This window comes from Microsporum canis, genomic scaffold (assembly GCF_000151145.1).
Source record: "Microsporum canis CBS 113480 supercont1.2 genomic scaffold, whole genome shotgun sequence".
Classification (NCBI taxonomy): domain Eukaryota; kingdom Fungi; phylum Ascomycota; class Eurotiomycetes; order Onygenales; family Arthrodermataceae; genus Microsporum; species Microsporum canis.
In genome coordinates, this window is record NW_003299168.1 from 842064 (window position 1) to 866821 (window position 24758).

The following is a 24758-nucleotide window of genomic DNA, read 5'->3' on the forward strand; positions in this document are numbered from 1 at the left end:
TCCCCATATAACTCTCCCTTAGCTCTACAAACTAGATATGGCTTCCCCAAAAGGGACCACCACCATTTGCTTGGCTTTTTGGCCGTAACCTCGTCCACCTCCTTCTTATGGCCTTCAATCAGTTAGCTCTTATGTTACCAGAATAAACTCGATATCATGTAGTTATAGGGGGCCATACTTGGCGTCACAATCGTTTGTTGCAGCACCAGCAGTCTTTGTAAAGGAAAACCTCCACAGCCTCCACAGGTGAAGCCTGCACCGCGGCATCTTGCCTCGCAAATATCGTTATCACCAAGACCTGCGCAACTGCCCGTCGTGTCTCCATGTAGGGTCTGGTGCGCCGTCACATTTAGCGCTCACGGAGACGACTAGAGCAGCCAATGCAAGGAGGATAGTGTATTTCATTTTCGCTGAAGGGATGACTTGACGTAGAGTTTTTTTAAGATTGAGAGGATGTTTTGATAGAATGCTCGGGGAGTTGTTTCTTGGGGATTTCATGGAGGATAAGGAGCTTTATTTATATCTTTTCCTCGCTGTACAAGGCTGGTTGGAATGGCTCAGTTCAGAAATTCAACAAGGAAGACATAGCCTCCCTTCACGTCGATCTTGGTCGATCAACAAGAGAATTCGGGTTATTCGGCTGAAGTGGCTCATTGTGGTTGTCTATGTTGGCTAATCAGGCCATCGGAGGCTGACAAAAAGTGATATATACGATGTAGCACGCCGTATATGCAGATAAGATGCTAATGAGGGTGATGCGAGTCGCAGCCAACACTGTCCTGTATACCCGGTTTGACGTATCCCCCGCATGATCGCCATACATAGTATGAGTTGGTGGAAGACACCAACAGGGGAGAGACTGGAGACCGAATGGAGTGGACATCTTCCCAAAAACACCATTTTGATTCATCGTAAGTCTATCTATATATGCAAGTAGTTATGTAAAGGTGCAAATCCGCTCACAGCTTTGCTTCGTCACTGAAGTCCACAAACTCAAATCCAAACGCCGAAGATGTCGAAGATGTACAGGAGGCTGAGATATGTAAATGGTGGAACAAATATACAGAAGTGGGGTGCGAGGTATTTCAAAATAATAAGCCGAAAAGCTGAAGCAGATCATTTGTTCTGCTAGCTGGGGAGAAAGAAAAGAAAAGCAGGAGGGGAATTAGGATGTAAAAATAGAATGGAAGAATAGAGGGTGGAGGGTATTTGTGTGACATTAGTGGGTTTTCTCAAGGCTCTGCATGTGGACCAGTTCGTAGTATCGGCCCTTGTTCTGGAGGAGTTCGTGATGGGTGCCGCTTTCCACAATGCGGCCTTGATCGAAGACATAGATGATGTCTGCTTTCTGGATAGTGCTGAGACGATGAGCAACTGCTATAGTTGTTCGACCCTTTGCGGCAGCGTCAAGGGCAGCTTGGACAACCTTTTCGGATTCTGAGTCTAGTGCTGACGTAGCCTCATCAAGGAGCAGAACTTTAGGATCTCGTATAAGCGCACGGGCGATTGCGATACGTTGTTTTTGGCCACCTGACAACATACTTCCTTTACTTCCAACAACAGTGCCAAATCCATCGGGAAGGGACACGATGAAATCGTAGATGTTGGCGGCTTTGCAGGCAGCGAAAACCTGTTCGTCGGGGACATCGTCTCTGTCGACTCCGAGGAGGACGTTATCCCTGATCGTTCCTTGGTACAGGGTTGGTTCCTGACTAACAAGTGCTAGATGACTTCGGTAGGAATTGACGTTCAGCCGAGAGATATCCTTTCCGTCAATGTAAACACCGCCAGACAGAGTATCGTAAAATCTTTCTACAAGGGAGATAGTAGTACTCTTTCCGCATCCACTGGGTCCAACCAACGCGACATACTGACCAGGCTTGACGGTGAGGTTGAGGCCACGGAGCACAGGTTGCTCTGGACGTGTAGGGTATCTGAAGTGCACATCACGGAACTCAATAGTGCCTTCAACAGTATCAAGCTTCTCACCATCTGGCGACTCGATGTCAATTGTAGGTACACGATCAAAGAGCTTCTTGAAATCAGCAGCGGCACTCTTGGCTTTACCCATATCTGGGGAGAAGGAGAAGACGATTCCAGCAGACTGCGAGCCGAAAATGACACAGGAGATACACAAGAAAAACTGGAAAGAATTGTACTCCCCCTTTCCAAGTAGGCCTCCACCATACCAGAAGCCAAGAGCAAGGCAGAAGAACGAGAAAGACTGTGAAGCAGCATAAAGAAGCGAAGATTTGGCAACAGATCTCAAACTCTTCTTTGCCTGCTCGTTAAGTTGGCCCTCGTAGATCTCTATCACCCCTTGTTCTCGGGTCAAAGATGCGACGGTACGAATGGACGACGTGGCTTCGCAGGCATAGCTTGCGGAGGACTCATACGCCTTCTTTGCCCTGCTCTGGAATTGCGCAAGGATCCAGAATCTGTAGAAACCACAGAGGAGAAGGACGGGGACGGTGGAAATGCAAACAAGAGCAAGTTTCCAGCCGAAGGCGAGAGCGACAGTCAAGGCGACGGTTAGAGTAGTGCTAACCATCAGAATTGTTCCAAGAGTAGCACCGCTTACGCCTGAAAGATGCTTCGTTTCGGTGGATAGGAAGGAAGTCAATGCACCCGTACTGTTCTCTGGCAGGTCGAAAAAGGCGATATCCTGTCGAAGCATGGCGCGGAAAGATTTGCTTCGTGCTCGGTAGATCAGGCTCTCAGAGCAAATGGCGAAGATTAAACCTTGGGCGGATTGGGTTACCAGTTGCACAAGTCCCAACATTAAGAACATTAGAGACCAGAAATTTGCATCATGGCGCAATTTACCGTACAATGCGGGCGGGAGTGAGAGGGTTGTGATGCCTTTCGCGAAAAACACCGATTGAACGGGCTGGCCGGCACCAGAAAGCACGGCAAAGAAGAATCCACAGAGCATTATTAACCTCTCAGGCTTATTGAAACTGGCGATGAATTTTATCAATGTGCCGAGAGAGTAGTTGGGATCCTTCTCCTGGCCGCGCCTCTGTGACAATATAACACTGGACAGAGATTTCTTGGTATCAATTCTTCCTAGGTTGTCTTCGACATCGTCATCAGCGTATTTTCCGGATCCCATACTCCTTGCGGGAGCAGAAATTTGGCGAGATATTTCCTTTTCCTTTTCCACTATCGCTTCATCTTCTGATTCTTCTCCACGTTCCTCGTTTATCCTTTGAGCCTCGACGAGTTGGAGATAGGTACCCTTTTTATCGACTAGTTCGTCGTGAGTGCCTTGCTCGGCGATGTGGCCACCAACTATCACAACGATGTTATCAGCGGATTTAATGGTGGATAGACGATGGGCGATGACTATCGTGGTCCTTCCCCGAGAAGCTGCATCCAAGGCGGCTTGGACCACACCCTCAGACTTGGTATCAAGAGCAGAAGTTGCTTCGTCAAGTAACAGGATCTTAGGGTCGCTCACAATTGCGCGCGCAATAGCGATACGCTGTTTCTGACCACCAGATAGGAGGAAACCACGTTGTCCAACATCTGTCGAGTAGCCATCAGGTAATCCCGTAATAAAATCATGCGCATTAGCCTCCTTGGCCGCGTTTTCAATCCGTGCCTTGATTTGCTCCTCGGATTCGTTTTCCATTGGCGAACCAATAAGTCCTAATCGGATATTCTCAAAGATAGAAGTGCCAAATAGCGTTGGCTCCTGGCTGACAAGTGAAATTTGTTGGCGCAGCCATCGAAGGTTAAGAGTTTTAATATCGCGACCGTCGAGCAGAACAGTGCCAGCAACTGGGTTATAAAATCGCTCTAGTAGGCCGACAACGGTACTTTTCCCAGAGCCAGAAGGGCCCACAAGGGCAGTTGTTTTACCCTTGGGTACAACCAGGTTAATGTCCTCCATAACAACGACTTCAGGACGAGATGGATAGATATGCTTGATGCCACGGAATTCAATTGTTCCCTCCACATGGTCGATAGTGTCACCCTCATCAGACCCGGGATCAATTGCGGAAACACGATCAATAGTGCTGAAAATCTTAGCGCCTGCGGAAATAGCAGAAGCAAAGGCTTGGGTATTAGGGGCGACGTTTCCGATACTAAATGACCCAATAACGATCGCAAGAAGGATATTGACAATTGCGGATAAATCGGTTTCTCCACCAACGAGGAAGCGTGAACCCATCCAGAAACCTAAGCCGTAGTTTGAGTACATGATGGCCATCATAGAACCAAACATAATACCCAACATCATCTGAAGTCTTCGGCCCCATTTCCTAGCCTCCTTCAAATGGACTTCGTACTGTCTTGCAAGCTTTTCCTGAGTTCCGAAGGCAGTAGCATTCCTAATTGAGCTGATAACTTCTTCCGCGACGGTACCTCCTTCACCGTAGCTAATCAAAGTCATCTTCCCTGATTTGACGACGAATCTAGATATACCGCCCATGACCAACACCATGGCCACAATAGTTGAACTGCAGATCAAGGCAAGCTTCCAGTATCTGACGTATCCGATGATAAATGCGCTGAAAAAAGTTGAGAGAGCGGTCAAGGTCAAGCCGACCTTTTCAGATATTCCATCTTGAATCAAATTGGTATCTGCCGTAATACGGGTAGTAACCTCTCCAGCCCCAAGCTTGTCAAAAAATCCAATATTCTGGCGCAATATAGCGTGAAGATATTTCGCTCGAATTTTTTGAGTGACGTGTTCACCGACATAGATGAACCCAACAGTTGATACATAAAGAAGAATGAACTGGGCAATTCCGAGGTAGACGAAGTAGAGCGAATTTCTGGTTAATATGCTGTTAAATTCATCGTAGGAAATTCTATGAAGGGCGATATCTCGAAAGGTGCCTGCAAGGGAACCAAAGAGAACCTATCATGAGTTAGCAACAAAATTAAAGCCTCCCGAACTGAAAGTAGAGTAATACATACCGTAAATAGCGGTAGAGCTGCACCGGCTGCAATAGAAGCTAGCGAAACAATACATAGCAGTATCATATCATTCCTGGTGGCATATCGAAAAAGCGTGCCGTAGGTGGCCTTGACCTCTGGAATAAACAATTGGTCTTTTAGAACTCTCTGTTCATGTTCTGGAAGGTGAGCTAGAGTAGCATCTAGGTCCCCCGCGGTCTGGCCCTTCGCGACATCCGACCCGCCCTTTTTAGCATGTTTTTCCTTTTCTGTAGTGGAAGAGTTGGAGGACGGGGGTTTTTGGTCTTCTTGTTTGTTGACTTGTATGTCTTGGGTATTCGGCTTCTCGCGTAGTTCACCCATACTGCCTAATTTGATGAATAAAAAGATAAAAATGTAGGTATCACCTCTTCAGGAGAGGGGAGCTGAAGAGCTGCAAATTATGTCATGCAGCTTCAACCGTTTTATATGTCAATGGTCAAAAAGAACGTCGCCACTGCAAAGCGGAGCAAGACGGAGCTCGCGGTGGCGATTATTCCATCGAGGAATTCTTCAAGTGTGAATAGATAATGATTATCCGCCCATGCAGCAGTATCAAGGAGCCAGCTTGCGGCGGAGGGGGAGCCATGTTGGTCCTTCTTATATTTGTACCATTCATGAGCTAGGTTCGGACTAAGGTTCGCATCCTCCGGCTGCCCCATGGATCCGGTATGGAGAACTTCGAGAGCCCCGGTCTGTGTATACGGAGTACCCGAAAGACCATTTGATAACGCTTTGAATAAAAGTATGGCACAGTTGGTTGGCTGGCTGCCATGCGATGATGCAAGCTTAAGGCCCTCGTCTATTTCTTGCATCGTCTTGGGGGCGCTCAGGGCGTAACGCCTGTTACGCAGGCTGCATCGTTACATTGATCCTGACTGTCGGTGTGCTTAAAAGCTGTAACAATACTGTCACGGGCATAAAATTATGCACCCAAAGATTTTCTTGACTCATCTCGGATACGGACTAGCGAATGAGTCTCACCCCCTATCATGATCGAAGACATGGGTCGTATATTTTATGACCAGGAATGTACTCTGTTGTACACAGGTAATTCTACTTCGTAACTTGGTGCAGGGAGCAAGTTTCAGTCAACCATGAAAGCGCTTTCAGGAGGGCCAGGCAGCGAAATAAATGCGTAACTTGCCGCATGGAAAGCTTAACAGGTAGAGGATCCAGGTGCTTAGTGATTTAGCCCACGAATCCACGCTTTAGATCCATCGCATCTTCAATCTATCCGATCCCGAGTCTCTAGGCAGCAGCTTTTTTTTTGCATCTAGCTGATGAGCTGGACATGCAATCATTCCCCCAGCGTGTTTCTGAGTTCGCCCCATCGTCCAAATTCCGAGTGTCATGTTGGGAGAGTGTAAATTTATTCCGCAGATCAATCAGTCCGCCTTGCAATGGTCCAGCCGATTGATCAACCGGAATAAAAAAGAATGAGCTGCCTCGTGGGCTGGCTCCTGCGCTAAACCCAAGTTTGTCTCCGCTCGCTTGGAGAAAGCGGACTTTCCAAACGCCGATATTCCCTTTGTTCCACTCCCCATTACGTCTGATGTCTTAGAGCCTCAAGCTGCCGGCTGGATTTGGTTTTTAGTTGGCTAGATTGTTGGTGAAAAAGGGGGTTGTGAGAAGGGTGTTGTTGAAGTTGTGGAGACTTTAATCTAAAAATAATGTTTTGTCAAGCTTTTTTTTTTCTCTTGATTGCTGTTCAATCAGATCGCTCGGCTCTAATCGTTTAATCGTTTACCGGCCTTGGAGATAATGAGTCACCGTTCCTTCGCATAGAATGCTACTCCGCTGATGCTTGGTCAGGAGTAAACCCTCGCTGCTGGATGCCCCCTGGCTTTTCTGTTCCTTGTCTGCGTTCAGGAATTTACGTCATGTATCGCCGCGACTAAAATCAATCCCGCCATGAGTGAAAGCGAGAGCGTCTCAAAGTAGTTAAAGCTAGATGGAAAGTCAGATATTGTTCAGCCTCAGACGTAGACAGACATACATCTACATTGACACATAGTAGTCACTGCTATGTATGGTTAAGGAGCCGGAATCCTTATCGTCCGGACTGTATTCCGGAACCCGGGGCAAAGCCCTCTAGTCTTAACATATCAACACAACCAACAAATCAACCCAGCTTGTAGAAAATAATTAACCGTAGATGCAGTTGTTGTTGGTGAAGAAGTCCAACTTGAATCTTTGAAACGCCAGAAAGCCTGGAAGTTAAATAATCACGTGATTGACATGACCGGATCCAGCAAGCGAGCCCACTTCACACAAAACTTCCTTCTTTTTTCCCCTTCCGACCACAAAACCAACTTCAGTCGCAACGCTCAAGATATCCAAGGACGCGACAGTTCAGAATCAGTCAAGATGCCTGTAAGTAGGAGTCTATGAACCCATGAAGCTACTGCTCAGCAGCGCGCGATCAGAAATAATTCGCAATAGAAATACTAACGGATATTCTTTACCTTTGACAGAGCCAAAAGTCCTTCCGCACCAAGCAGAAGCTTGCCAAAGCCCAGAAGCAGAACAGACCTATCCCACAATGGATTCGGCTGAGAACCGGCAACACTATCAGGTATTATTGCTCTTTACCCCGTTTGATGGTTTTCGAACTAGATGGATGTGTGTGTGTGTGTGTGTGTGTCCAGACCGACGCATCCACACGTCTCACGAAACTACGTTACCTGGTCTGTATACATGGTCTAACAATTCTGCAACACAGATACAACGCCAAGCGAAGACACTGGCGCAAGACCCGTCTCGGAATCTAAACGCATTCCCTCCGCCATCTCTCGCCGTACCTGCGTCTTATTCTCTATTTCCTCTATCGAACTTGTCTACGATGAAACATCACACAAGCCATCGAACCCCCTTACCTTCCGCAACATATGAGATAAGATGAAAGGAAACGATGTTTAAAAAAAGTCATGCTGGGAAGTTTCTGGGACAAACACATCTGACGAGGATAGTTTATGAAGATTATTACCAGCCGCTATAAAAGAATGCAAATGGGTTTCCCTATGTGGCTAAAATTTGTTTGGTCCTGGTGCCTTGTTTGGACCTATAGCATATTAGACCACATGTGTAGAGAGTAAAAGTCGTAGAGAGAGAAAACATTGTAATTTGATTGCTTGTTTGATTTTTCGCTACCTGCCGATGTGTTTCCGTTGAAAAGATAAGAATGCAGCCCATATCTACGCAGTTAGAGGGGGTAGACGAAGAAACGTCCGAGTGAAAGAAAGAGAACAGAAGTTGAACCCAAGGCCTCTTGTATCGACGAAAAGAGGCTGAACAAATACAGGATAAAAGAGTAGAAGAAACTGTGTCCTTTGAATGGAGAGATGGATGATTTGCGGAGTAGTCACGGGCATCGAAGAGAGGGTCATGTTCGCATAGACATCATTTTAACCTCATTTGGAAGTCGGGGGAATTAGAGAATGAAGCGTGTTTAAATGTATAGTGTTTAACGGCTATGAAGTGGTTAGCCAAAAGTTCGAGACAGCGCTAAAAGAGCAAAAAAGTGCAATGTCGAAAACTCACTCTTCAGCCCACTCGTTCTCACGGCGGATCTGGTCCTCTTCCTCCGGAGTGAAGTCATTCTGGATGTTGAAGGTCTTTCGGATCTCCTCGGGAGACTTGCCCTTGATCATGTTTGCGACGGTCTTGCACCCGACGTCGAGAAGGGCCTTGATATCAAGGTAGTTGGCAGCCTATAGAGTGTTAGGGTGATCAAGTAAGAGTTTAAAAGTCAACGTACGAGAATGATTTCAAAGAGCATCTCCTGGTCGACCTGCATGAACTTCTGATCCCACTCGTCGATATCGGTGGTCTTGCGTCGGGAATCAACGTCGTCGTCACCTGTGCTGGGTGGGTCGCCCTTGTGGTGCTTACACCACTCAATGACTTTCTTGAGGACTGACTCGTTCACCTAGAGGGTGTACATACATTAGCCGGAGAAACATAGCTTGACATGGAGCTGAGGACGCACGTTGGGGATAGGGATGGCTTCTCCGGAGTCACCCAAATCTTCGAGCATGTTCTTTATTAAGATGGAGCGTTCGGCTACCTGGCGTTCTGTCACCTAGAGTTAGCAGAGAGAGTGTGTATGATGGAGGTGCGCGCGTACCGATAGTAATCTCGACTCCATCGGAGCTGGTCAAAGTGATCTTGCTGGTCGCCGTGGCAGCCATAATTTATAACAGTTCGAGGAGCTGCGTTAAACAGTTGATGTGAAGTAGTTCTGGTAGAAGATGTCAGTCGAGATGCGCGCTGTGAGAAGACGTTAGGGATCCGAACCGGAGTAGAAGCTTGGATAGTGACGTTGCGGTGGAGGGGACCGGAAGGGTCGAAGCTGGCGAGGTACCTTTTATATCTCGACCAGAGGAGAGAGTCGAACAGAGCAGAAGATCAGGGAATGACCAGCAAGTCTGTTATTTGTCTGGAGAAGCCTAAGAAAGAGAAAAAAAGAAGAGCAAGAAAGGAAGAAGAAACCCTTTTTGGAAATGTAAAACTGAAGGGCGGGAAGAACAGGCAGCATCACATGACCCAGACAGTTGATGTCATAAGCCAGAGAAGAAGAAAAGAAAAAGTGACAACGTGAAAGGAGAAGAAGATAGACTTGTTGGATGCATAGAAAGACTGCGGTAGTCGAAAGGGTTAACCGTGGAGGTTGCCAGTTCATAGACCATGACAGTGCTGGCCTTGTTGTCACTATCCAACGCCAACCATACACAGCCGGATGCTAGATAATATATAACTGGGATGGACAGGCAGATGCCTCTACTATGTGACTGCATCAGTGATCCAACCATCTACTGGTTGTTACTAACTCCTACTGCTCCTGACACGAACTCGAGGCTCCAAAGTAAGCTTTAGCCTTTCACGATAAACAGCCCAAGTCTTCCATCTATGTGTGTATGGCATATTCTTTTATGTACATATAGATGTCAAGAGCCTATACCGTGCATGGCTATCATTAGTCGTACTAGTCGTACATAAAACTGAAGACAAGGATATCTTTACTTATATATTACCATCTGCGATCTCCTTTTAAAAGCTTCCTCCTTGCAATCTGATGTGAGCTGCCCCTATTATTGGCTTGTTCGTATTTAATTATTTTTATTCAAGGAGTTTTGCTTCTTCTTCTTTCTTCTCCCTTTGACCAGAAAATCCTTTCACTCGATCATATCCTTTCTCTTTCTTCGCTTCTTTCTCTCTTTCTCTGGTCAAGGCCTACTCTAACCCGCGCTGTTAAAAGAAAAAAGGTGGTCAACTAGCGTAGCTACCGTGGCTTGAGCGATGCGACAAGGCATGTTCACCCTGATGAGCCCGCAGACCAAGAAAAGAAGTCCACTGTTGCTGCTGCTGCTCTGACTCTGAGCGTGTCTGAGCGTGCATCCCAGGCAAGATGTGGAGGAGAACATATCTGCTTCTCCTCCTGGTGCGCATCTACTTTGCCCTCTCTCCAAGCTACATCCATCCAGATGAGAACTTCCAGGGCCCGGAGCTCTTCGCCGGTTAGTTTACACACATCTTCTCCCCCCACTACGTTAAGTGCACACTAGCTAAAACATATAACTGCAGGCCGTCTGTTCTCATACCCTTCCCAGCTAACATGGGAGTTCACCTCTGACACCCCGATACGCAGCATCTTCCCGCTATGGCTTGTCTACGGCCTCCCGATGACCCTGCTCAAGTGGCTGTGGGCAGAGACCGGCAACGGCAACCCCCCGCCACAGCTGATATACTATGTCCTGCGTCTCACCATGTTCCTCCTCAGTCTCATACTCGAGGACTGGGCCATACATGAGCTGGTGCCCAGTCCGCGGAAACGAAGGCAGACCGTCGTCCTCGTAGCCTCTTGCTACGTCACCTGGACGTACCAGACACACACCTTCTCCAACTCGCTCGAGACGCTGCTGGTTCTCTGGAGTCTGGTCTTGATCCAGCGCATCGTCGAGAACAAGGTATGCTCTCTCACACCTGGCTACAGTAAGCCATGGAATACTGACCCGTACCGACTGACAGCATCGGTCATCGGTGTTTACATGCGCATTCCTCTCTCTCGTTGCTGTTATGGGGGTTTTTAACAGGATAACTTTTCCGGCTTTCATCATGATACCCGCACTTCAACTAGTGCCTCATTTCATTAACAAGTGAGTCTACAATGATCAACATATGCATAAATACATAACTAACGGGTACAGACCATTTTCATTCATATCTCTTGCATTCTTTGGCCTTTTATTTTCTTTCTTCGCAGTCTCCATCGATACCACGTTCTATACCTCCCCCGATACCTTCTCAGACTTCATCAACAACCCGGTAATCACGCCCCTCAACAACCTCCTCTACAACTCGGATTCTTCCAACCTCGCCAACCATGGCCTGCATCCCAGATACCAACACTTCCTCGTCAATCTCCCCTTACTCCTAGGACCAGCATACATCCTATCCATCTGGTCTGTCTTCACCAAGGGTCCTACATCACCGACCTTCCACATGCGCAATATGCGCGCATACTCTGCCCTCTTCGGGGCGGTCATCATATCCCTCTTTCCGCACCAGGAGGCTCGTTTCCTAATGCCATGTGTTCCACTCTTACTCACTTGCTTTAGACCGCCTAAATCACGCGTCTTCCTAGCAGCCTGGATACTGTTCAACTGTACCCTGGGCGCATTCATGGGTATATACCACCAAGGCGGCGTGGTACCCGCACAAATACACATACCAACACTCCTGGCGGATTCTCTACCTCCGCCAGAAACAGAAACAGGACTTAACCGTACAGTCACCGTGTTGTGGTGGAAAACATACTCCCCCCCCTTCTGGCTGGTAGGCGACAGCTACGGTAGCGATATTTCTATCACCACGAGGGATCTAAAAGGCATTCCTAGACCGGAATTCCTTTCCGAAGCTATACGTTCTGTACCGCAGTGTGTGGCGGATACTAACCCGTTTGAATTCCTGCATGGCGTGCCTAAGATAAAGATCGATGGGGGGCTGACGCTTCTTGTTGCGCCGAGATCGAATCCGTTTCTGGACCAGTTTGTTGTGCCGGACGGGGGCGTGGATGAAGACGTTGATGCAAGACGGGATATTAGACTGCATAAGCTTTGGCAGTACGATCGACATATTAATATGGATGATTTTGATCCTGGTGATGATGGGTTGGCTGGGGCGGTGGCGCAGGTCTTTGGTAGATACGGCCTGGCTATTTGGCTTGTTACTCGTCCGTGCTGACGCTAAAGCGGCGTGTTGGCTGTTATATCTTATTTAATTCTACGTGTGTATTTATTATATGCATTTGGAACGTCTCTCTCATGACCACTGAAGTCATGGTAATGTGTATGACTTTGCTTGGGGATAACATAGAATGCCATGCCCAATGTACCATAGTCACTGTCATCGTCCGACCTGGATGTAGAACTATGCTTTACCAGCTTTACAGATATATCGCACTGTTACAACAGCTTGGACAGAGGAACACTCAATTACTGGAATAGGTTAATTGCTAGGATACATATTCGCCCATTCTTTAGCCCATATGGAAAAAATCCTTCGGAAGTCAAGTGGTTCAGTAGGGTCAGGGTAAAATATGGATTCATGTCATTTCATTTCACGTCATTCGGGGGAGGTTAAAGCGTGTAGCAGAGTCTTTTGGGTCGTGTCAACAAGGTCATGATGGAGGTGATAGGCGACTGATGGCTACTCTGGACTGATCGACGGGGCATTTGATGAAAGGGAGTAAATGGTCAAGTAACAAGAAACTGTAGAGCGCCTCAAGAAACTATTGCTGGTCTTCGCCTTCGTCGGGCTGGTCGAATAGGAAGTTGGCCGCAAGTTCCTCATTCTTGTCACATGCAAAGTAGGCTTGGATGACGGAGTCGCGAGAGAAGCCTAGTCGGCAGAGCTAGAAGAAGAATATCGGGTTAGTGGATGAGGGGCCGGAAGTGGGGAGGCGTATAACACTTACTCTCTCGATCGCATCTCTCTCCTCCTCTGTCACACTGATAGACTGAGCACCAGGCGGAAGCTGTGTTTCGTCATCGATATCCTCGCTAAGCAACTGTAGAAATTGTTCTTGGTTCTGACCGATCAATTGGGCGAGTTGAGGGTTTCCGGCGCCAACCTGCTGAAGGATAGGCTCAAGCATCTGTGGCTGCTGCTGGACAAGCTGACGAAGCTGCTGGAAATGTGGGTTGTTGCGCAAGAACTCCAAGCTGCCCAAGCTGCCAGCACCCTCGCCCGCACCAGCTCCGGCACCCGCTCCGGCACCAGCACCACGGCCACGACCAGCGCCACCTCCGCTAGCTTGCGCAGCAGCTTGTTCGAAAAGATTTAAGGATTCCTGGACCTGGGATTCGGAGGCACCACCGGCGGCGGGAGGTTGGGCAGCCCTAGAGGCGGCTGGTGCATTAGCTGCTGGACGCTCGGGTTCATCAGGAATACCCTGTTAGAAAGGAGAGTTAGTAATTGGCCAGTGCGGAGAGAGGATTGTGGCATGTGGACGTACGTTCAAAAGATATTCGATGGCACGGTCAGGGTTGAAGTAAGCAGCTCTCATGGCACGGTCGATGTTGCTTCTTGAGAAACCCATAGCCTCCATCTGGGCAATCGCTTCTTGTCCCTGGTTCCCCATCAAAAGAGCAGAAGGATCATTGAAGGTTGCACCGGAACCGGCACCTCCAGCAGGCGAGGGAGTGGCCGGGGTCTCTGAAGCGGTAACATTTGCCCGGGTAGGGGCTGAGGGAGTAGCAGGGGTTGGGGCAGATGGAGGAATAGCGGGTGTCTGGGAGGAGGAGGCCGCTGAAGCTGAGGGTGCCTTTGGCTAAAAGTGAAAGTTAGCGACTGCACGAACCAACTCAAACACTCTGCCTAATATATATATATACATATTTAGACATACCTTTGACACCATACACACTATGAAGCCCTTCTCCTCGATGTTATATGACTCGACAGTGTTGGCATCTTGTAGAATCTTGCCTGTAGGCGGTGTGGGGTCAGCCATACCAAAATAACATAACAAAACAACACAGAAGATAGCCAACTAACCAGAATATATTAACTTCTGCTGCGATGGAGGCCACCCTTTCTCCATAGCTATCTTCCCCTTAACATCCAAGATCTATCGCTGGATATTAATAACTGGGGCATCTGAAGACGGTAGCCTAGAGGCAAAGATGGCGGGGGAAAACCACTGACCTTCTCGGAGGGCTCAGCTTCTATCACAAACTTCTGCTGCTTAAGATCCTATAGATAGAGATGAGTTAGTGAGCAGGTCAACGCCTTTATATCTAGTAGAAGATCCTGAACCCGGGGCCAATATAGCATACCCTAAAGGTGAGCTTCATCTTTGCGCCAGTCGCCAGCTAAGCAGAGAGAGAACGTCCACGGCTGTCGTGAGAACAACCTAAGCGTGCGGTTCGCAGGCTAAGAGATAGGTATCTGCAATAGTATCTCCGTCTTATGATAACTAAAGTGTTCGGCACACAAAGGCAGAGAGTAAGAGAGCAGGACAAGTTGATATCTTGTTAGCTGTTTGAACTGTGAATAGCTTTGGGAAGTTTTAGTTGGTTTTGTTTTTTGGTTGTTGAAAGAGAGAAAAGCGGGAAAGGCTGCTTTAGGACTAGCGCAGACAAACAGTGCAAAGTCTCCCACATCGCTGACTACAAGATTAGTAATAGTCATGTGATATTATTCACTTAGTAAGCAGTCTTCGAGCTGTTTCTACAGGAAAGCAGAAGGAAGAAGAAGATATTCATTTTTACCCAGTCGATGCTATCCCAAATGCTTGCTATCCGATACATATAAGCCAGACATGCTATACAACGCCTCTAACTCCTGGTCCTCCGGTTGTCTATCTATTAATTTTTCCCACTAGGGCGCCTCCGCGGCCTTGCTTCCCTTCTAAACTGAATTTGGTATCCATCTTACGTACTTTCCAACCTATAGAGTACATATTCCATAAAGGTCACATCGACACTGTGCCTCAGAGGGGCAACTATAGATATATACTTATTAGTCCAGACGGAATCATAAACAAGGATCGATTCAAGGGTTTTCCTTACTGGATAGCTTCCTCCATAAAGATGATATGCCATATTTGCTCAAATACCCAACCAACGCCGAAACTGGTGAACTCAGCTCCTAGGGCCCAGTTGCGCATCCGGATATAGTCGTCCAGTGGCCTCTGACGGATTCGTTCCCGGGTCACAGCGAACTGTGCGCAGCACACGCCACCGATATGCATGGGTACCTCGGTCCTCGTGACATTGAACAGCTCCATGTATATCTCAGCCATCTTAGCGCGCTCACCCTGCTCCTTGATATCTGTCTCGGTTGGGTTAAGCGGGTTAACCGAGGTCGGACACCCAGGCTCCCATAGACAGCGAAGGTTGACGTATCCTTTCTTCTTCACAGCATCATCCCGCAGATGGGATAGGATGTTGACTGTCTTGCGGCCTTTGAAGTCATTATGCCACTGCTTATTTGTGCTGTGGGTGAATGCTACTATCTCTGGAAGCGAGTCATAGTAGTCTATGATAAAGGACAGGTAGACCATTGCCTCACGTCCAACATTCTTGGGTGTGCGGAGGGTATATCTTGCATCATTATCCACTGAATAGATAAAAGGCACCCATCTAGGATTTGATCTTGTCAGCGCTATCCGCATACACAGGATATAATGCGTTGACTTACTCTGGCTCCAGCTTCTTCACCCAACCTACTCTGTCCCATTTTGTCTTGGGAACCACCACGGCCTTGGAGAGCTTGGTGGCACCTTCACGCACCGGAGGTGGAACTGGAGAATAATCATCGTAGAAGTAACAGAGATAGACCAAAGCCAAACTGAAGAGGAAAGCGACTAGAAGTATGGTCTTGCTCCTAACAAGCTGCAGCCTGTAATTAAAACGCCCAGTAGATAGGATGGTCATGGTAAGCTTCTGTTATCCTGGCTTCGGAAGAGGGAGACACTTCTTGTATCAGGCCAAAGGAAGTGTGTTGCTGGTAGAAAGAATATTCATCTTGTGTTAATTAGAGAGAGTTTAAACGCCCACAAAGTCGAATCTCGATGTCTTTTTCTTCTACCCGCGAAACAAAGAAACAACTTCTTTATAATATGCATGAAATATGCCACGAACAAGGATAGCCGCAGCTTAAAACACCCGCAAAAGGGGAGCTAGCAAACATTATATATAGTTAACTTATCATTGCACTCTTCCGCAGGACTCTTTTTTCGGTTTGGCTCGCCCTTTTTTTTGCCCCTACATAGTACACCCTGGCAGAAATAAATCACTGCCAATGATAGTGAGTGAAACATGCTCAGGGGTTGAACTCTGGATGGCGGTTGTCCCACAGGCCTAGAAGAACAAATGGAAGAGATCCAATAAAAATTCACTTTTGGTCATATCTTTCCAATGGATCTGCAAAGCCAATAAAGGGGTAAAAAGTCACAGAGTTGAGTGGCTGCGGGCAAAAGGGTGTCAAGACATGACTCGGCGATGTCATACTGAGAGTCGCTAAGAACTTTGTACGTAGCCAGCGAATATGCAGGCCAACCTTGATGTTTCGTCACAAGAAACCACCTCAAAGACCTTTTACTCACCTTTAACATGAGATCTAATCTCTGGAACGATCAATTTAGCATGTCTGATCCACCGGACAAGGAAGCGCCTTGCAAGCTAACAAGCCATGAAACGAGCAACCCGAGAAGCCCGAGGATGGATGATGACATAAGGAGACCACTTCAACCTCACGAAGATGTCCCCCACCACATAGACAAGCTATACTTACATACACACAAATATATATATATATACTGATATACAGTTGGCGGCCTGGTTAGCCATGGTGGTAGTTCAGCCGTTTGCCGTGGAGCAGGTTAGTCACTCGATAGAGTCAAAGAATAGAGCGATTTGCTGATAGATAGCCTAGTGGATGGACGAGTATGAGACGACGGCCAAGTATAACATAGCAGAGACCTGCTCTGCTTCCATCTCTCTAGATGACCTCAGTGCTCTCGCAGGAGACAGCAGGCCCCAGAACCTGGTCAACGCCTCTACAAAGCTGGGATACGGTGCCATCCGAGGATCAGAGGAACTACGCTCGAACATCGCTGAACTTTACTCCGGAAGCTGCCGGGAGCCATCGTCTGAGAATGTATTGATCACACCAGGTGCCATCAACGCCAACTTTCTTGTGCTGTACACCTTGGTCCACGCTGGGGATCATGTCATCTGCCACTATCCGACTTACCAGCAGCTATACTCTGTACCAGAGTCGCTCGGTGCAGAAGTCACTCTCTGGCAGACCAAGATAGGCAACGGCTGGGAGCTGAATGTGGATGAACTGAGAGCCCTCATTAAGGAAAACACCAAATTCATCATTCTCAAGTCTGTCTCTTTTGTCCCTTTTTTTCTGAGTGCTAATAACTCGATATCAATGACTGACCGTGATAGCAACCCTCAAAACCCCACTGGGAAAACCATCCCGGCAAAGGATCTGCAGGATATCATCAACATAGCTAAAGAAAGAAACATCTATGTTTTCTGCGATGAAGTATACAGACCACTATTTCACTCTCTTGACGACAGCCCCCCATCTGCATACTCTCTAGGATACGACAGAACCATAGTCACCGGCTCGGCGTCCAAGGCCTATTCCCTCGCCGGTATCAGGGTAGGATGGATCATCGCGAGCAAAGATATCATTGATAAATGTCTCCATGCTCGTGACTACACCACCATATCCGTCAGCCAGCTAGATGATAAAGTAGCTTCGTTTGCACTGAGCCAGAAGTGTGTATCAAACTTACTTGCCAGGAATATGAAGCTAGCAAGACATAATCTTGACATCCTCGCGTCGTTTGTGGATGAATTCTCATCTGTGTGTGACTGGCACAGACCCCTGGCTGGCACCACGGCGTTTGTGAGGTTTTCTAAAGATGGGGTACCGGTTGATGATGTCAGGCTGTGCAAGCTTGTGTTTGATAAGGTCGGGGTGATGTTTGTGCCTGGTGGACATTGTTTTGGTCCTGAGTTTAAGGGGTTCGTGAGGATCGGGTATGTGTGTGAGACGAAGGATTTGGAAGATGGCCTGGCGCAGCTGAGGGTTTTTATGAAAGATGGGTTTTCGGAGGTTTAGATAGTAAATATGGGCCTAGCGAGTGATGGGGTAGAATTTCACTATATATGTTTCTACGAAAGTAAAGCAAATGTAAAGGAAGTTGTCTGGAAAGATAAAGAATGATTTAGGTTGTTCACATAAATTGGGTAGGAGTTATTATAGGTTGTGGTAAGCAGATGGATATATATATTGAGCTGTATTAACAGCAAGATACAAAATTAAGATAACATATGGAAAATCAAGGAGAGGTTGGAGGGAAAAAAGAAGAGATAGCCTATGCGGCAATGCCAGACCACTGAGGAGCATTGATGATGATGCCCATAAGGCAGCCAGAGATGATGCCGGCAACAGGCATGGTGATGAACCAGCCCATGTAAATCCAGGCGATCATGCGCCAGTTGACGGCTCTCCAGGTTCCAGAGCAGAAACCGACACCGACCGTGGCGCCGGTGATACACTGGGTAGTGGAGATTGGTAGACCAAGCTGACTTGCAAGAATGACGGTGATGGCGGCACCGAGTTCCATGGAGAAACCACGGCTAGGGGAGTGCAGGGTCAGTCTGTTACCGAGCTGACGCATCATGTTATACCCGTAGGTCCAGAGACCGATGGCTGGTAGTCGATATAGTTAGTTATGTATGCTTCAAATGTGTTAAGTGGGAAAAAACTTACAGATAGCGGCACCACCGAAGACAAGAATCCAAATTGGAACACTGGCCTTTTTGGCGATGGTGTTAGTGTCCCAGACAAGGTAGATGGTGGTAAGGGGTCCGATAGCGTTGGAAACATCGTTGGATCCGTGAGCAAAGGAGGCAGTGGCGGCAGTCAAGACTTGAAGGAAAGAGTAGAGATGCTCGGTTTTGTTATCGTAATGCTTGACTTCGGCATGCATCTTATCTAGGTCCCCAGCCAGGAAGTTGGTGGAATCTGTGGCGTTCTGTTCGGAAACAACGTCACGGTCGACACCACGGAGGAAGTAGTACTTGGCCTTGATGAACAGGTTGCTAGGAGTATACCACGGTCCAAGAGCGGCTTGCTCATGGGCCTCGAGGGTCTGTTCACCGGTCTTCTCGTTGGGGGAGACCTCGCTGGAGCCACGCTTGATGCCATCTTCCGAGCCTTGTGCCTCGCTCTGAGGAATGACGGCATGCTCGATATCGTCAGTGGCTCCTCTTGTGGTGGCAAGTTCCTCCTTGGTCTTGTGGCCCTTGTAGTAGTCTTGGACGATTACAGCACCCTCAGGACGTGGTGGGACTGGTCCGCGCTTCCATAGGAGAGGACCGTAGATGATTTCCCACCACTTGAGCTGCCAGTCTTCGAGTTCGAGCTTGCGGTAGAGGAATGGCAAGAAGAAGATGCCGTATAGAAGCACGACTCCACCAGCAACACCGAATATGGCGCCGAGGACCTGTCCAGTGCTCAGGTCATCAAGGTTCAAGCTTGGAGCTGATATAAGTTAGTATAGAGAAATAAATGGTGATGGACCTAAAGGTAACTCGACTAACCTCCCTTGAAAACAATGACCATGGTCAAGATACCGGCGGTAATAGCAAAGTAGAATGGAACCATCATGAAACCAGCACGTAGAGGTCGTTTGCGTTCAAGTACACCATACTTGGTGATGAGGAAGACAACAATCGCAAAGCCACCCGCAATGGCCGGAGCAATGAACCAGGCACTGACAATACCAGCGACCCCCTTTCCATCATTATAGGCCCACTGGACCCCATCCTTACCCAGAGTCGCGATACCAACGCCGATAATGGCACCAACAATAGAGTGACTGCTGCAGGCTTAGAGAATGGTTTGAACAGGGGCGAGAGAGTGGTCACTTACGTGGTCGAGACGGGCATACCCATCTTCGTAGCGACGGTCAACCAGGTAGAAGAGCCAACAAGTGCGCACATCATCCCCAGCATGAGAACAGCCGGCTCCTTGGTGAATTTGGAGGTTGAAATGATCCCGTTACGAATGGTATCTGACACTCGGGCTCTTTTAAGTCGTTAGCTATGCGGATACGCAGGCGATAAAGGAGACACACCCGACGAGAACGGCACCACCAAATTCCATAACTGTAGCAATCATCATGGCCTGCATCATGGTCAGCGACCGCGATGAGACGGAGGTCGCAAACGAGTTGGCGACATCGTTGGCACCAATATTCCAGGCATCGAGGAAAGCAAAGATGAGGCCGATGGCAAAGATGTAGTCAAACTGATGGAGAGCCATGGCTGCGGCGGTCTCTCTTGCACCGGGAGATGTTCAAATATGAGCGAGGATTCCCTTGAGAAGTGGACAAAAAAAGTATATGCCACCGGCGTATAGATATATATATATATATATATATACGGTTATATGTGTATATCGATACAGCGGAGACCTCGCATGATCCAGCCTTAAGTTTGCCTCGCTAACCGCCAGGCTGGGCCGGAAAAGGCAAAAAACGCAGAAAAGGCCCAAGAGGAGAGCAAAACTACTGAAAAGGAAGGTCTCCGGCCTATCTATAGTAGCAACACGTGCCAGAGTAAGGTCCTTGGCCCGCCAAGAGCGCGGAGCCAAGTCATGCGCCGAGCGAGCGGAAGACAGCGGGAGGCCCTTGGCGCTGACCTGCCAAGCGGAACGACGGGGCCAAACGCGTGAAGTGCCTGGCACACGTGGGAGGCCGTTTCTCCTGTCCTTCTACCAACTTGCGACTTTGATTTCTCCGTCGTTCATTCGCTCTCCTTATTTTTCTCTTTTTTTTGCTTCCTGTTCTTGTTTCTGGCTCTTGTCCTGCATCTTAGTCCGCCCGTGGCGAGTTCATGCGGCCTGTTGGCAAAGGCAGCTCAAGGCATACTCGTTGCCCTCCGTGGAGACAGCCAATATCTCATGATATCCTGGCCTGGGCATTGGTGGATTTGGCATGTTGGAATTGAGATACGCCACGACTAAACATAGAGCAGAGAACGGGGCGATGTACAATCGAATTGCACACCTAGTATATGCTCATAGGGTATCATTATGCCATTTACATCCAAAAGCCAGATCTGACTTCGTTTTTGATTAAAACATCGTATATGTCAAAACAGTTAGTAGTTTAATATAAAAATGCTAGACCTTGGAACTAGACCGGATAACGTATAATTTTGCAGTACTATTATTATTGTCATGCCACAGTGCGTGTACGCCCACCAAGCCCGCATCACGCAGCATCCAACAAGCAGAACCGCGTTAAGGTGTTTGGCCATCCCGAAGATTCGATCGAGCATTGCATCCAGCTGAAGAGGGTCGCCATGGTCGACACCCAGCTCACCCGCCGAGATCTGCAACGTTAGAACGGAGCAGCCCGAGTGTTGGATAAACATTACCGAATAGAGAGGGAATTTGAAGTGCTCAGCCGTCACTTCGACGGTGAAGATTTCCCAACCAGTAATGGTCTGCAGGTCAGTGTTACTCTGTGGCCGAGGTGGCGAAGATTCAGACCGTCTTCGTTTTCTAGCCTGATTTCCGCATAATGGCTCATGAATTGCTAATAACGATTAGTTTTTAGTTCTCCATCCCTTGCTAGTTCACTTACCTTTGAGAAACTCAGCGTACTCAGCCGACGTTTTCAGAGACTTGTCGTCCTCCTGGAGCATATGTAGGGTGTCTGTTACAACCAAAGGCCATTTTTGAGCTTGTATGTCTTCAAGGATATAACTGAATACATCAGAAGGCATTGTTCCCCCCGCCCAGAGAGTTGGAGAGAAAGCAAGTGCCCATGATACTATCACATCGGGGCAAAGGCTTCTAATCCGCATAGCTCTCTGCCTGGTGAGCGACTTTCTTAGTTTCACATCTTCCGAATCGAATTTTGACTCCCGTGGACTGTCAAAGATTGTAACAATATTTCTCCTAAAAACTGCAGGTTGCGTAAATCGACCACTCGCAAGGAGTGCCCCTCTAGCTGCCTACCACGTAAAATATGCTCCGCGCTTTTTTCCTGAGCTCGCTTGAATTGAGAATTTTTCATGGAATGTATCTCCTGATTAATAGCCGTCGCTGCTTCTATGAGCCTCTCGCCTAAATCGCTCAAGGAACTCCATTGTTGGTCTGATGGACAAATTTTGTGGAGTTTTGGTTTCAAGTTCTCAATCTTCCCCAATATGCTTGTTAGATGGGAAATAAAAGCTGTAGCTGACATTTTTTTGGAAGCTGCTTGATGAAAGGTAATAGGTAGTGAGGGTGTCTAATAAAGAGATGTCGCCACCATTTATGCAGGTCTGCACAAGTTGAAGAAACCAGTCATCTTTAGGTAAGTCTTTCCATCCCAGTGAAGATGGCTGCATCTTGCTGCGCTTTATCCAGCTCGTTGTTTTGTACGGAACCAAATTCCATTCAATGGGCTGTATATGCTGAAGGAAGGAGAATTGTGAAACCGACACTCATCATTTCCCGTAGTGCAAGGTCGAATTACGTTTTGGAATCAAGGTATCTAAGTCTCTGCGCCATATGACTTACCCCATCGCTCTGGAGCAATCTCGAAAAACGGCAGGAACCCGCAGGCCATCTCGATCAAACACGGCGTCAATCAAAAAGGCTGAAGCTCGGCCGGCCGTCTCCTGAATGTTGGGATTGTCTGTCGAGAATTTGGTTGACTTAAGGACGCTTTACTGGAGTTGGATCGACGCAACACCGATTTAAACATACAAGAGCCGCAACAACGCCCCTATCGGCCACTAACTCGACGCCTCGAGGCAACGTTAAAGCGTAGTTACCCGCTAGCATCAGTAGTTGGTTAATAGTTAACTAAATCTGTACGTAAAATGAGGTATCGACTGTAAGCGGTATCTTGAACTTCAAGGTTGGTGAAACCATTTATCTTCCAAGAGCTGACGAGCAGTCGGCCTATCTCTAGGATCGAGCTTCATCGCCCTTAGCACAAGCTCCTTATCTTCCTGGCAAATCTCTCTAGTTGTTGTAAGATGAAAGGGTTTCAACGTCTCACTAGGGCTGTTGTGCATTATCCACGCAAGGACTGCAAGCCTTTCCTGGTCTGCAATCTCTTCGTATGATGCTGGGAATGGGCCGAAGCACCGATGATGCTTCATGAGAATCTTAACGTCGTATTCATCGTGGTCTACTGGGACATCGGGTCTAAATATGTGAAACCCTTCCCCATACAGCAGACTGATAAGCTGCGTTGTAGTCTGGTTAATAACGTGCATGATTTCGACGGATCTATGAGACAACTTACCAAGGCGCCAAACGACCAAATGTTGGTGGAAGTACCCCATTTCATTTGAAGATGTGCTTCGGGGCTTCTAAATATTGGGGTTCCGATAGGATCCCCGCGTTGAGCATAAGTAGAGTCCACATGGACAGTACTCCCGAAATCAGCCAGTTGGACGTCTTTAAATCTAGCATCCTTTCCATAATTTACCAACACGTTACTAGGCTTGATATCTATACCTGGATCAGACAACTTCGCGCTAAGCACAATTCAAGATGGAGGTGTTACCAGTATGAACAAAGCCTTCCTCGTGCAAAACCGAAAGCCCTTCAAGCACCTTTCTAGCAACGAATTTCACCTCTAAATGTGTGAGACGTTGGTTATTCGAGGCATGCAAGATATCATCATCTAGATATCTCAATACGATAGAATGAGGTACCGAGGAATCTTCGATCTCGTCAACTAGTGGACGAAGTAAATTTGTTTTGTTTTGGAAGCGGTGTAAAATGTCCCGTTCGTTGTATATTTGAAAGTGGTCAACACTCTTCACTACTACTGTCTCCTTGTTTTGACTTCTGCGATTGTCGTTAATACCACTTACACCGGTGAAACCCAAAGGCAAAGTGCATTCATTACATTGCGAGGCAAATGCAGTCTTGCAGGTGCTTTGTGACTGTATAAAGGCCAAGTCTGCCTCTAAGAACCTTTCCAAGCGTTATAGTAGCAGCCATATGAGCATAACCTTCGATAGGTAATGTAAATGCGTCCTAACGGGTAGAGAGGTGTTGCTATACCAATATCTTTATGGGTGAAGTGTCGTAGTCAAAATGGATGACTAATCCAACATGAAGTGAACAGGGGTGCTGACTAATTGCGAATTGAGTTACAGATAACGCTTACGTAACCGCCGCCCATTGAATAGCTGTCTGGAGGCGATTAGTTCTTCATTAATCGTACCCTACGTTCAAGGATTCATCTATTCTAGTTATTGCAGTACATTCGGCCCTTACATATTAGTACTATATAAATATTTTTAGAGTTCGCTACTATATTTATATAGAAAATAATAGCACTACAACAACTCATCCGCTTTGGAAAGCAGTGGGTCACATGATAATATTACTAAGACATGACTAACAAGCTGCTTGTTTCGAAAACTCCGAAAACTCCGAAGATTTTGCGACTTCAGGTGAAAGCGAGAAGACGGTGAGACGTCTATCACTTCACACTAAAAGACTGTGTGTGCAAGAGGCTTGCGGACAGTCTCGGGCCCTGTTGCCTTCACTAAAACTTATTACTACACTGGGGATGTTCCGGATGGGATGCGTACTCTGCGAGTTTTTTTTTAGGGTTCCATAGTTGCACCACGGTTTGCGCTTCTCTTCCAATGGATTCGAAGAAATGGAAAAATAAAGCCTGGCAGAGATATTACGTTGGACAGGAGAAATCCCGCTTCCATCTTGATCGTCCCGCAAGTCTGATG

General features: G+C 47.5%; 11 protein-coding genes across 11 annotated transcripts; 3 read left to right on the forward strand and 8 right to left on the reverse strand.

Moving 5' to 3' along the window:
* Window positions 1-1219: 1219 nt before the first annotated feature.
* Window positions 1220-5274, reverse strand: MCYG_01745 (leptomycin B resistance protein pmd1; the record flags this gene model as incomplete). Its single annotated transcript, XM_002848765.1, has 2 exons — window positions 1220-4873; window positions 4933-5274. 2 exons carry the CDS (start codon window positions 5272-5274, stop codon window positions 1220-1222), a joined length of 3996 nt encoding a protein of 1331 aa, XP_002848811.1.
* Window positions 5275-5375: 101 nt separating this feature from the next.
* Window positions 5376-5765, reverse strand: MCYG_01746 (uncharacterized protein; the record flags this gene model as incomplete). The annotated part of the gene is made up of 1 exon (XM_002848766.1): window positions 5376-5765. The coding sequence occupies one exon, from the start codon at window positions 5763-5765 to the stop codon at window positions 5376-5378; it is 390 nt and encodes a 129-aa protein (XP_002848812.1).
* Window positions 5766-7191: 1426 nt separating this feature from the next.
* MCYG_01747 (uncharacterized protein) lies at window positions 7192-7724 on the forward strand (the record flags this gene model as incomplete). Its single annotated transcript, XM_002848767.1, has 3 exons — window positions 7192-7326; window positions 7428-7528; window positions 7676-7724. 3 exons carry the CDS (start codon window positions 7192-7194, stop codon window positions 7722-7724), a joined length of 285 nt encoding a protein of 94 aa, XP_002848813.1.
* Window positions 7725-8416: 692 nt separating this feature from the next.
* On the reverse strand, window positions 8417-9143 carry MCYG_01748 (sulfur metabolite repression control protein C; the record flags this gene model as incomplete). Its single annotated transcript, XM_002848768.1, has 5 exons — window positions 8417-8423; window positions 8494-8663; window positions 8711-8881; window positions 8942-9027; window positions 9080-9143. 5 exons carry the CDS (start codon window positions 9141-9143, stop codon window positions 8417-8419), a joined length of 498 nt encoding a protein of 165 aa, XP_002848814.1.
* Window positions 9144-10360: 1217 nt separating this feature from the next.
* On the forward strand, window positions 10361-12195 carry MCYG_01749 (GPI mannosyltransferase 4; the record flags this gene model as incomplete). The annotated part of the gene is made up of 4 exons (XM_002848769.1): window positions 10361-10469; window positions 10537-10919; window positions 10981-11108; window positions 11160-12195. 4 exons carry the CDS (start codon window positions 10361-10363, stop codon window positions 12193-12195), a joined length of 1656 nt encoding a protein of 551 aa, XP_002848815.1.
* A 547-nt stretch (window positions 12196-12742) lies between these two features.
* Window positions 12743-14309, reverse strand: MCYG_01750 (nucleotide excision repair protein RAD23; the record flags this gene model as incomplete). Its single annotated transcript, XM_002848770.1, has 7 exons — window positions 12743-12865; window positions 12929-13405; window positions 13469-13783; window positions 13862-13941; window positions 14011-14083; window positions 14161-14208; window positions 14292-14309. 7 exons carry the CDS (start codon window positions 14307-14309, stop codon window positions 12743-12745), a joined length of 1134 nt encoding a protein of 377 aa, XP_002848816.1.
* A 427-nt stretch (window positions 14310-14736) lies between these two features.
* MCYG_01751 (conserved hypothetical protein) lies at window positions 14737-15893 on the reverse strand (the record flags this gene model as incomplete). Its single annotated transcript, XM_002848771.1, has 3 exons — window positions 14737-14815; window positions 15027-15599; window positions 15658-15893. 3 exons carry the CDS (start codon window positions 15891-15893, stop codon window positions 14737-14739), a joined length of 888 nt encoding a protein of 295 aa, XP_002848817.1.
* A 913-nt stretch (window positions 15894-16806) lies between these two features.
* MCYG_01752 (aspartate aminotransferase) lies at window positions 16807-18102 on the forward strand (the record flags this gene model as incomplete). Its single annotated transcript, XM_002848772.1, has 2 exons — window positions 16807-16839; window positions 16894-18102. 2 exons carry the CDS (start codon window positions 16807-16809, stop codon window positions 18100-18102), a joined length of 1242 nt encoding a protein of 413 aa, XP_002848818.1.
* A 256-nt stretch (window positions 18103-18358) lies between these two features.
* On the reverse strand, window positions 18359-20331 carry MCYG_01753 (phosphate-repressible phosphate permease; the record flags this gene model as incomplete). The annotated part of the gene is made up of 5 exons (XM_002848773.1): window positions 18359-18696; window positions 18757-19530; window positions 19590-19867; window positions 19921-20076; window positions 20126-20331. The coding sequence occupies 5 exons, from the start codon at window positions 20311-20313 to the stop codon at window positions 18359-18361; spliced, it is 1734 nt and encodes a 577-aa protein (XP_002848819.1).
* A 552-nt stretch (window positions 20332-20883) lies between these two features.
* MCYG_01754 (conserved hypothetical protein) lies at window positions 20884-21782 on the reverse strand (the record flags this gene model as incomplete). The annotated part of the gene is made up of 3 exons (XM_002848774.1): window positions 20884-21058; window positions 21256-21592; window positions 21641-21782. The coding sequence occupies 3 exons, from the start codon at window positions 21780-21782 to the stop codon at window positions 20884-20886; spliced, it is 654 nt and encodes a 217-aa protein (XP_002848820.1).
* A 1119-nt stretch (window positions 21783-22901) lies between these two features.
* On the reverse strand, window positions 22902-24190 carry MCYG_01755 (conserved hypothetical protein; the record flags this gene model as incomplete). The annotated part of the gene is made up of 4 exons (XM_002848775.1): window positions 22902-23252; window positions 23300-23508; window positions 23564-23948; window positions 24176-24190. The coding sequence occupies 4 exons, from the start codon at window positions 24188-24190 to the stop codon at window positions 22902-22904; spliced, it is 960 nt and encodes a 319-aa protein (XP_002848821.1).
* Between the last annotated feature and the right edge of the window lie 568 nt (window positions 24191-24758).